This window comes from Poecile atricapillus, chromosome 6 (assembly GCF_030490865.1).
Source record: "Poecile atricapillus isolate bPoeAtr1 chromosome 6, bPoeAtr1.hap1, whole genome shotgun sequence".
Lineage (NCBI taxonomy): Eukaryota > Metazoa > Chordata > Aves > Passeriformes > Paridae > Poecile > Poecile atricapillus.
Genome location: NC_081254.1, coordinates 29008947 through 29021476, shown reverse-complemented (window position 1 = coordinate 29021476; position 12530 = coordinate 29008947). Strand labels below are relative to the sequence as shown.

Below are 12530 nucleotides of genomic sequence, written 5' to 3'. Positions count from 1 at the left end.
CACATTATCCCTTTTCACTCTCAGTGCATCCTCACAGCTTCCCACAGATCTTTAACTCAAAGGAATCCACCTCCTTCAGGGAAGAGGGATTCTTTTTGTCTACTTTTTCTATTTTTCTTTAATTTTTTAATTTCATTTTTTTATTTTTTTATTTTTTACTTTACCAGATGAAAGATGAGGGCAGGTCTTTGAGGATGACATAGGAGGTTAGGTGAGAGAGGCTGGGAAGCTTGCAGCTTGCAATCAAGGAGTAAAGCTGTTGGAGAGGAGGGAGTTAAGGAAAATTCTAACACTTCCTGGATTTTTCTACATGGTCTAATAAAATACTCTCTCCTCCTTTTCAAACAGAAGCAGGCTGTGGTGGGACCTTCAGAAAGGAGGTCTCATTCCCCCATCTGGAACTGGGTCACTGTAGTGGTGCACAGAAAGACATAGAGCTGGCTTTCATGGTCTGGAAACACTTTATCTGAAATTATCTTACTCTAATGAATAATGTTTTACTTAAAGCAGTTGTCCAGTCTTTTAATTACCTCTTTCATTACTTCCTAGGGAACAAGCAGCAAGCCAAATCACATTCATTGAATTTAAATTGCTTGGATCTGAGATGCTTTTTCTTCTGGGCTTTTCAGAGTTCTGATACTGGCTGTAGAAGTTTTCTGGTAAGAACAAATTGGGTGTTTCCCAGGAACCATACCTTCAGATTACTGTGGCTCTTTTACACTTGATCATTAGATGAATGCAGCAGAATCAAATGTAGAATTCAGCTTGACACTTGTGTGTAAGCAAGGTCTTCAGTACTGAGTCTGCCCATTGTAAACAAAAATTTTTTGTTGTTGTTTTTATGAAATCTCCTGTACCTTCATTCTCTCCTCAACTACAGCCTCCACTCCAAATTGCTGTTCATCTCAAATCCCATCAGTGTGCATGATTCCTACTCCTGAATGGCAAGTGGTTGAACAGTTTATGGATGCTGAGTTTGAACTCAGTGACTGTAAAAAGTAGAGAGAGATCTCCTGTCTGACAACAGAAGTTTGGAGGGCACTGTAGTCTCTTGTTGCTGAAGTGATGGAATCTGGAGTGTCCAGAAATGCACCAGCTTTTTAGTCATTCTACTACTCCAGGTGCCTACATGTCATGCTTGTGTTAAACACCATGTCTCAGGAGGGAGGAACAGCTTCTAATTTCCATCATTCTCCTTGTTTTGTACTGATTTCCTCTTTGGCTTCATGCAAGGGAGCAGCAAACAGAGTTTATATTCTGACTGAAGTATGACCAGTGTCTCTTGCTTGACTTACAGAGCAGTTCAGTGTGACTCCAGAGCAGGTCTGTTCAAACTCTACATTCAGAGCATTACTGATAGAAAAGCATGTTTCTTATGTACGCAGCTATTACTACCCACTGCTATTACTACAGGCAATGCTTAACTCATCAAAAATCCCAGTGAGAAGATGGTTTAAAAGGGCCAATTCCTTTGCACAGGTATAAATCTCCAGTAATCAGTGGAGACATAAATTCATAAACATACACACACAGACAATTCAAAAATAAAATCTAAAAAAAGGGAAAGAGACTTCACCATTTACCTGCATAAATAGTGAAAAAGGTCCCTGGAGGAAAGGACTTGCACTCCTGTGATGTGACTGCAGAGGAGGAGCAGGAGGGTCAGAGGAGGCAGCAGGAGGTATCAACTCCTCCTCCTCACAAAAGCAGGCAAAGCTTAACTTCTCAGGAACAGTGCAAAGATTCTTGATGCTCTTATAAGAAAAGTGGAAGAATAAATAAGTAGAAGTGCTGGTGTCTTGAAAGGTTCTCAGGCAGCAGCCCCTGCTGCTTAGCCTCATGCTATGCCATTAATATAAAAAGCTTGCAACACATCCTGTGGCACTCCACTGGCAGAAGGCAACCTCCCAGAAGCCAGCCTTGTGCAGCCAAGGATCTGCTCTGTGATTCTGGTGAGCTGAAAAGCATGCCCAGCCCAGCAGGAGTCCCTTTCTGAAGGAAGGGAGAGCAGCAGGGAGTGCGGGCTGCAGCAAGGCTGCCATCGGGAAGCACATGCCATCAGCTGCTGGCATGTGATGTCTGTAAGTGAGCTGGGATGCTGACAATGGGCGTTTCTGTATCTCACAACCAGCAAAATAAATGGGATTTGGAGTAGATCTGAACCTCCTTGCATGAGGCATACAGTGATTTAGGGAATTTTGTTAAATTTTTTGAAGTATCCCACTCACAAGCAAAAATTGTGCCCTAAATCCAGTTTGTCTCTCAGCCATATGCAGCTCTTGCAGATTTCAGGACAGCAATTCTGAGTGCTGGTGAAAAAAAAACTTGGTTTACAGAACAATAACACCATCACCATTCAGTGGTAAATTGTTACAAGAGGCTGACATGACCCTTCACTGAGTCATTAATAAATAAGGCATTAAACATTTTTTACTGTTCACTTGAATTAACAAAAGAAAGGGAGGATGTAGAGGCTGAGGTTAACAATAGCTGAAATCATTCTTAGTTATATAGACATAGATCCACAATTATGTAGGCACTTGGTTCTGATGAGATCTCTGATATAAGTGTGAAGGACCAATCTGTAGAGTTATGCTGCCATGTCTGACACAAATTCTTATGCCTCTCCATGTGCAAACTGAAAGCCAGGCTAGGGAAATAAAAACTTCCCCTGTGGACTATAATGATAAAAAAGAAAAGAGATTGGCCCTGAGGCACTTGCCCCTCCAAATGATTGCTCATTTGAAGTACTGTATTGAGAGTTCCCTCATTCCCCATGTAGAAATCTCAGGTCAGACCTTATTTTAGAAGGTGAATTGGAGGTTGTTTTAAAAGGTGAGCTCTGATATGACTTTATTTTTGGAAGCCTGAGAAAACACAGGTTTGCAAACACTGTCATAGTGCTTTCTTAAGCAGAGACAGCTCTTTTGTTTCCCAAAAGCATGATGTGCTTGGTCTCCCTGACTGCAAGTTAAAACAGAAATCTAAACCAGCTCTTAGAGAAGAAATTGCATTAGTGTAATTAGAAGTGTTCAGAGATCTTTTTCTGGTACTCTAGGTACATGAGAGGACAGAGTAGAAAACAGAAAACGTAGAAAACAGAGAGCAGAAAAATTCCTGTGTGCACGATGCTGCAGACAGGAGGGTGTTCAGCTTCTGGGTAATATGCTCCATTTGTCCCTGAATAAGACAAAGGTGGAAGATGCTGTTCCTTTGCAAGGCAGCAGAGGAAAGCAGTGTCAAGAATTTCCCTCCCCCAGATATTTAATTGCACAACAGCAAGAACCAACTCAGTCAGATAGTTCTCAAAACAGTGCAACTCCAAGGACTTATCTACAGAGGGCATCTATCTCCTTAATATCACACCCTTGGAGATGGAAATTATTTGATTCTTCTTTCATTTAAATTCCTTTCAAGGGGAATGTTGCCAACTCCCATAGACCTAGTGTTTACTGGGAAATTAAAGTTGTCATTTTTAGCCTCTCAAATGTCAGTGAGTTAAGGAAAAGGCTGTTTTGTTTACAGACATTTTTAGCATGATGTTGGAGAATTGCCAGCATAAAAAAGTTCATTTTTCCTACTCATTCTCACATCCCATGATGAAAATTGAAATGAAATAGATTTATCTCCAGGAAGGTATGTAAGATTTTGTCAAATGAGCACAGTATCTGGATCATTAAGATGTCCTCAATAACTGCTGGTGACAGCAAAATTTCATGAAGAATGCATGTGCTTTGAGCACATCCAGAAAGATGTGAGGCCCTCAGTTTAGTACCCATGTTTTACAGCCTGCTGGAGCATGAGCTGCCCTTTGCAGTGTCACAGTGACAAATCCACTGCATAACCCCCACTGGGTTATGCCAAGACATCTGAACATTGGAAATCCCAGCACAGATCATCAGCTTTCCATGGCTGGCATAAGGTAAGGCCTCTCTGAGCCACAGAGACAGGCTAAATGCAGCCCTGCAACCCAAAGAAGCACCTGCCCATCCTTTTTGAAATCTGTGTCATCTGCATTCTGGGCTCCAGCTTAGATAATTTAACTGAATAAATATTTCATCAGCCATTTCTCTTAGAGGAGGGATGACCTGTCTCAGCTCACAGGGAGGGCACTGAAAGATGACACTAATCTAAGCAATGCAATTCTCTAGGAGTTGGGGTGAGAGGGGGCACTAGCAGATGGATTAAGAACCTCATTAAGTCCTTATGCAGAATTTTACTCCCTTTAAAAAAAATACCCTCAGAAGCTGCTTTTTAAGTCACTTAAAGGAAGAAACTGCAAGAGAAAAGCAGGACCGAAAGTGTATTATTCTGAAGGAATATTGGTTAACTTTGGTTCATGCCTTTTATTTTGAAGGATTTAAGAGTTGAGATACAGCCTGTGCACCAGAATCCTTTCAACACAATGCAACAGTTTGACTGCATTCATCTACTACAAATGAGGCTTTAGGCTTAAAAGTAAGGAACATTATTCATGATGGAAATTCCCATGTCCATGGACACAGACACAATCCCCCACATTGATGCCTCTTATAGCAATCCAAAGACACCCAGGTGCGAGACATTAATGTTCTATGTCCAGAAATTATTAAGAAACTACAGGATCCACCAAAAAAAATGAGATGTTGCTTGCTGAACTGTAACAATTCAGGCTGTTTAACTTTCATCCTGAATCCTTCTTGGAGACCTGCCAGAATCTCTTGATCGCACAGTTACTCAAAATGTTTGTGTAGAGGAAAAGATACTGGAGTATGATACACATAGTCCTTGCTTACAATACAAACAATATATGTTTTGTAAGCATGGTTTCGTCATGATAACTGAATGATTAAACTAAGAGAAGAAGAAGATACAACAGATATAAATGTTATATATTTTAGAGGTTGAGACATTCTGCATTCACCCTGCCTTGTGCAATGATGTCACTGTGATGAGATTGAAGGGTTTTCTTTTGCAAAGATCCTGATCGAAGCAATGAGGAAGCTGAAGGCTGAAGCAGCAATTATATTCAGGGGTAGTAGGTTTATAGTTGCCTGGCAGATTGCAGCATCCTTCCATCAAAGTGCACCCAAAGGGAGAGATTTTCATGCAGTGCTTTCACATTCTACCTGCATTGTCCCTGTCAGGCTTTACCAATAACTCCTGAATTAGCCATTTTTAGGGAACTCAGAGAAATTCCACTTAAAATGGGACTCTGATGCTGTCTTTGTTCCACCCTCCTGCTGTGCTTCTGGATTCTGGGATGATTTAGTCGTCTTGATACCAATAAACAGTTCTGGATGCAACATGTTTCTCATTTTCATAGATAAGGATTTCCACAGATCTGAAAAGAGTTACCTAATCAAATTCCTTATCAGGCATACTTGCTCGCTTGAACTGTATGTTGGGTATTTAATTATATACCTTGCATATACATATATATATATATATATATACACACACCTTTGCAGTCTTGGTCCCATGATGATCCTCCCCAGTTCTCCTGGTTGAGCCCATTGTGAAGGAGAGAAAAAACGTGGCAGAAGGAACTCTCTGCTCTGCATTGAAAACAGCACAGAAAAATAGAGAAGGTTACAGCTGCGTCAGCAAAACTGACTAGTAAACTTCGAGAACTTTTCACTATGGCCATTTACACAGGAATGACTCCTGAGGGTTTTTGCATACAACATGAAGCTATCTTTGCAACAGACTTTTGTTATAATATGGAGACGAAAACAAGCTTATCTCCTTGATCACTAGCAGAGTTTACTTTCAGCACAAAGACTAAAAGAATGCAGATCTCTTCACTGGGGACAAGGGATTTTTTTTTTGATCAGTGAGTTGGTTGTATTAACAATAACAGTTAAAAAAATATATATATTTTTAATAAATTTATAATTTCATATATTTATAATTTATTTTTATAAGAAATAGTTATTATTTTATATTATATATAATATATATAATAATATAGAGACCATATCAATAATATTTAATAATATGTATTTTTATGTATTGTACTATATATTGTTAATGGTAACTGTTAATATCATATCATATCATATCATATCATATATCATATCATATCATATCATATCACATATTTATTATATCATGTTTATTATATTAATTGTATGCAACATATTTGTTGTTGTTGTTACTATTATTAGTGGTGGTGGTGGTGGTGGTTGCTTGGTTTCTTTTCTCCTTTTTAAGTCAAAATGCATCAAGAAAAAGCAAAGATATGGAAAGACACAAAATAAAGGCTTGGTGGATGTTCTGCTTTCTTCCACCCATGATAAACAGGCAAGTTTATTGGGCAGGGCTTTGCAGAGTGAGAACCAGCTTTGGAATCTTGGGTCATGTGTGCAGTTAAGTGTTTCATCCAGAATGTGGTGATCTCTACAGGCTCATGTTGCCTTGTCAAGTTTGGGATTTGTACTTGACACCCACAGTTTTACATCAAGACTCTTTGGCAACTCTGCCTATACGAGGAATGCAGAGCAACAGTCCCTGTCCCTGGTTCTAGATCCTCTGGGAGGACTTTGGGAACATTGTTGTTGATGTTTGTGGGAGCAGGATCATGTCCTGTGACCTTACCAAGTTTCCTATGCTGCTCATTCTCCCCTCATTTAAAAGCCACTTATGAGACTTTACTCAAACTTTCCAAATAATTTTGCTTTTAAATATAACCAAGCCTGGGAAAATTTCTTTTCATAATGGGAAATTTGGGAAAGTTTTATCTCTGCGGAAAAAATTACCAAAACAAGATGATATAATGCAAGCTGTTATAAACCTTCACTCTGGTGTTTCTGTAAGCAACTGTTGTAATGACAAAAACAAAACCAAAGAACTATTGGAAAGGGATTTTTCCAGATATGAAGGAGGACATTACAAGGAAGTAATTTCTATTTTTCATGGGTTGGGATTTGTGAAGCAAGAATATACATTTGTTAGACTGGTGGGGAAAGCATTTTGACTGGCTGTGATGAGATGTATGCACAGCACATGGGTACCTCAGAACAGGAGGAACTGGAGGCAGTGACATGAGAGGTTTTTTCCCACTGCTATGCATCTTGCTTGAATGGGCAGCTGTCAGCATGCAGGGTCATTTCTAGGGCCATTGGTTGGGAACAAGGTAAAATTAAAGCCCCATTTTTGATCTCCAAACATGGATATGTTCAGGTTCTTAGGGCACAACATTTTGACTAGTAGAAATAGCCTTGGAGAAAACAGTGTTTCATCCCCATCTGAGGAAATTCAATGGTTATTTGAAGAGCTTTTATATTCATTTTATTTTGTTCTACTTTCAGGAGAAGGACCTAATCCTGCTGTACCATTTATTTAATATAACTCTTCAAAAGTGACTTCTTGCAGATTTCATGTTTGTTTGATATTTTAAAATGTTGAAGAACACAGTAGAGCCTTTTATTCCCTTTGTCAGCATGCGAAAAAAAAAAAATCATTACATTTAGAATTCTAAATGAGAAGATATATCAAGGAGAAAATAGGCCACCAGTCTAAAGAAAAAAGATGTGATACTTACGCTCTTGGAAGGACTGTGGAAAAACAAAAAACATTCCTCATACACAAACCCTTTAAGGCATTATGAATAGATCTTTAAAAATTCATCTGAATTGAATTCAGACTTTCAAATTCCAGCCTGAGGTGACTTGGATTTCTTTGTTAAGTACATTCAAACAAAATTCTTCTTGTGTTCTCCTAAACTAACAATAACGAGAAAAAAAAAAAATTAGCAATGTGCAATTGCAAATTCTTTTGATGCTAAAGGTCTTTAACTCTGTTTTTAAAGAAAATCTAGCTATTGCTCGTCTCCAAAATTGAAGATTGAGAGAATGACAGGAGCTTCAAGAACAGTGGCTCTGTATAAATGGATGACCTTTTCATCATACTTTTTTCTTGCTAACTTGGACTTTCTTTTCCTCCAGGACCAAATAGAGTGAAAGGAACTGAAGCTGTTATTCTGGCCCTGTGAGTTCTCTTTCCCTGGGTTCCCACGGTGACTGGAGGGAATTGTGCACACTGGCTGCAGGCCACTGCAAAGCCCTGGGCCCCCCAGCAGTCAGGGTACCCCTCCTGCTCCACCCAGCTGTGGTGGGATGGGGAGTGGGGTGACAATCACAAACTCCTGCTCTCACATTTCCAAGATACCAGTGCAGGCACTGAGTACTGCTCCATCTGTCCCATCAAAGCTGCAAGCCTTCCCCTCTCCAAATAACCAGCAGAACACCTTGACATGCTGCAGCAATGTGTGAAAAGCAAGTCCTCCAAAGGACTCAAAGGGCCTGTTCATCATTACTGCAGTCTAATCTCAGCCTGTGCTCTTATGTCCAGGTGGAAAGCTTTATGATGGGATTTTCTGACCAGAGAAGTGATGTCACCTAATTTTGAATGTCAAAGATTGTTTGTTGCTGCAGTCCTGTACTTCATTGTAATGCCATAGCCAAAATCAAGAGCTCAGAGATAAAGAAAGAAGACACAGTGTCTGAAGAAGGTGATTTTTCTCTAATCTTGCTCTGTCTGCATCTTTCCATTAGCTACTGGATCATACCCATCTGATGGACAAACGCACAACAGACCTGATCTGGTTCAGAATTAGAAGCCAATGGTTCAGGGGTCTCCACAAGGCACATTCGCAGAGGGAACTGGAAATCTAGCAGCAATTAGCCTTCAGGTTCAAATCGAGAGGGAATGGTGACTTTGATGGGATTACAGCTGGATTCAACTACATCGTTTTCTCTGTTATCTGAATCTGATATTGTCCCTCCCTTTCCTACATACCAAAATGTCCACTGAATCCCACTAGCCCTGGGTCCTTTCTGGACAGTTTCCTCAGCTGGAGCCAAAGCCTGGCAATAGAAATGCAATAGAATTTGTTTAATTACCTTTGCCAATATATTGGAACACATTAACCCAAGTGACAAAAACACTTTAAAAACCTTCTTAGAATTTAAAGTGATATCTCCCAACATTTTTCCTTTGATTTCAACTAATGTATATCATTAGTTGAATTGATTGTTATTATTGTAGGACTTGCTGTTATTTGCTGAAAGTATTTCACTTGAGATCCCAGAATACTGTTTAGGGGCTTTTTATCAGTCCTTTTGTATCTTAGATCTTAAAAGCTTTCAAATAATTTTGCTTATCAGACGACCCAAAAAAAAATTCACTTTCTCCTACTAGATGTATGAAAAAAGCTTCTTATGTAGTATTTTTTCTGTGTTTAACTGTATTATTTTTATTTATTTTCTTAATATTAAAATTAAGAGTGTTTTTAAAATATATATTAATATGTGTCTTTAGTTGCATGGAGGTAGACCCTAAAAACCAAATAAGCTTTAGCAACCCAAAACTTATTTTTCCTGTTATTTTGTATGTGACAGTTGTAACTCCTTGATGAAAGAGCATAAGAAACTAGAAATAGAGACATTGGGAGTCCCTCAGGCATCTCATCCCCAGAGTTTGTGTTACAGCTTTCTGTGGGAATATATACCAGAGAAATGAACAAATCTGTGCTGTATTCTGCCACCATCCATTGGGAAACCTCTTCATTAATTAAAGAGCCTCAGAGAGGTTCAGAGGACTGGAAGGAAATCTTTGGAGGGATTTTCTCAGATGCACAGCAAAGCTATTTTATCATACCAAGAACTTCATGCTGCCTCATATTTGATGTATTGAATATTAACTATACACACACTACAGGCATTTTGTTCATAGTGTGACAGTATGACCACACAGACACATTTTTCCTGCTTGAGCAGAAAACTTTTTTTCTATTGAATGTGTTTGGATTACAATCAGAATTTATTCTGTCTTAATCATAAAGCACAAATTGAAGTTGAAAAGTTTCAAAAGTACTAATGAAAAAACTGAGCCAAAAAAATGAAATTAGTAATTATTTAACCATATATTGCACAAAAGTTCTAAGCTAAACTTTAATGAACAAAGAATTAATTCAAAATGAAGAAAAGGCTGCTCTTAAGGTGAAAGTTAATACAATAAGGATTACTGTGATATTACTTCAATATATAATAACCCATCTATATTTATGGATGGACTAATTAAGACACTGAAAGAAGATGTCTGATATTAAATGGAAAATAGAAAAATAGATCAAGGAAAGAGTCAGAGGAAAGTTTTCTGAATAATTAACTGATTTGAGATTGACCCAAAATCCCTCTCATTTTGTCAGTATTGTTGTCTGTTGTTGCTATATATATATATATATATTTTTTTTTTTTTATTTTTTTTTAGTGATTTCCACTCAATTTGTGCTAAACCCATACTTCTGAGTATGGGTTATTCCCAGTCTTCTGAGAGGAAATGCTACTTTCCCATTTTAGAATGGGATGAATAAATCCATGGATCTGCCATTTTGGGGATCCTAACATACTGGCAGTCATTTCTCCCTAAACGCTGATGGGATTTTAGGCCTCCCTCTCCTTTGTGAGCCACCTCAGGAAGAACAGCATTCCCATCACATGCACAAACCCTGAACACACAGGTGACTGTGAGCAAAGCAGCATCTGCCAGCTCCAAATGGTTTGCAAGTGTGAGGACGTTATTTGTCTGGGTAAATGCAGTTGAAGGAGTGCAGGTGCACTTTATGTTTATTTATATTCATAAAGTACATTTACACAACACTGGGGACCCTGTCTCATTACAGTAGTGAAGTTATTACATTTGAGAACAGTTGTTGAACAAAGATGTGACCTAAGACCAGATGTACAGAAAAATGTAAGTACCCAGGTCCCCCAAGATATCTCTGAGATGCTGCCTAACACAGCGATTTCTCATTCCTGTTCAAAAATCTTCAGAAATTAAGCTCTGAAGCTTCCCTAAATTCTGATTCAGGGCATGTGAGCTGCTGAATACATGAGCAGAACCAGCACATTCCTGCCCAACCTAGGGGACTATCTCAGAGCAGGACTCCCATCTGGGACACCCCACTCAAGCTTTCCCATTTCTCACTGCTCTCATCAAGAGTCAGGCTCAAACCCTGGCTACATTCAGAGCAGGCAGGGTGAGATGTTGGATCTGGGCCTGGGTGATTTTGTATTCCTGGACAAGGCTATGGGATGAGAATAGCTGTCCTCTTTTCTCTCATTTCACCTATGAGAAGAGATGCCATTCAGACAATTCACTCCCATGAGCAACATGTGCTAAATAGGATGTGACCTCCTTCTTAGCCACACATCTGACATCTGAGCTGCTGGCCAATAAAATTTAGTCCACACTTACCTACTCAGTGTTTCTACCAGTTGCCCAATGGGGTGTAGGTTTGTAACTCTCATTTTTTTCTTACACATTTTACAGAAAATTTGGTGCCTAATTCAGGAAACTAGAAGCACACAAATAAGGTTAAACAAATTAATTTATGGGGCCCTACTTAGAGATCATTCACTGCTTTCCTAATGTTCTAAAAGCACCACAATTGCTCTGTCTACATTGATTTTAGGGCAGGAGCTTTGGAGTTCAACTACAAAACCTGCCTGTAATCACAGCACTTTGCTGTGCTCATCATGCCCTCATTACTAGAGCCAAAAAGTCTGCACTTGACAAGGCCCATCAGCTGGCCCTGTTAAGCCAAGATCCCTGCAGAAGACCTGTTCAGAGTGAGGTCAAGTAGTGGCCTCAGACAGAACCACAATATTCTGAGTTCTTTAATTCCTACCCCATAAAACATCATTGTGCAAGAGAACTGCATGTCCAAGATAGCTCTCAGCCTTCTGAAGAAAGGTCTTAATGAGAAAACCAAGAGTCCCTTCAGTGGAATTACATTTGAAAATGGAAGCACAGCAAGGCAATTTGCCTCAGTAACTAATTTCTGATGTCTGTAACTAGAAGCATCAATACTTTAGCAGCCACTGCTTTAGATAATTGGAAATTAGGATGATTCTTTCACAGAAACTGGTGTAAAGGCTGACTCAGCCTGGATTTCCACACTGTAGGTTCCTTTTTAGTGTCAAACTGAAAAGACTTGTGGAAGGATTTTCTACCCATGAATCAGAAGAAATAATTCATTATTGAGTTCATCCCAGAAAAAAAAATCTATTGCAAAAGCAAGAAGAGGTAGGGGACTGTGTTTAATCTGAGCAAAGGTTGCTCAAAGTTTGTTTAAAAAAGCTTAAACTCTTCTGGTCCTTTCAACATTAAAAGTTCATTAGTGTTGCCAAGGTAGCCTGAAAACTTCAGGGTGCACAGTGTCTTAATTTGGTTATGTCTGCACACTTTTGGCAAGCTACGTTATCTCTTAGCAACTTGTTCTGTTATCATTTATTATCATTTCACAGAGTGGAAAACACTGCACACACTGGAGATGTGTGAAGCAGTGTGAGCTCTAGTGTGATATTTTTCAGAGCATTTGTGAACTTTTCCATCAGATTTTAGCACACAGAAGTTCAAATCCTTTTGCATCCCTAGGACTTTGATAAAGAGGCTGAGAAAGCTTGCAAACCACAGATTCTTTCTTTCTTAAAGCACAGAGAATTCCCCTAGCAGAATAAATCATTATTATTAAAATTCAGGTA

At 39.0% G+C, this 12530-nt stretch overlaps 1 protein-coding gene across 1 annotated transcript in view; it reads right to left on the bottom strand.

Annotated features, from left to right (window-relative positions):
• Positions 1 to 12530, bottom strand: part of LOC131580639 (uncharacterized) — a 57192-nt gene that overhangs the window by 18251 nt on the left and 26411 nt on the right. The window contains exon 4 of the mRNA XM_058842054.1: positions 5443 to 5537. Coding sequence (XP_058698037.1) covers positions 5443 to 5537 — 95 coding nt within the window. The remainder of the gene's footprint in view (positions 1 to 5442; positions 5538 to 12530) is intronic.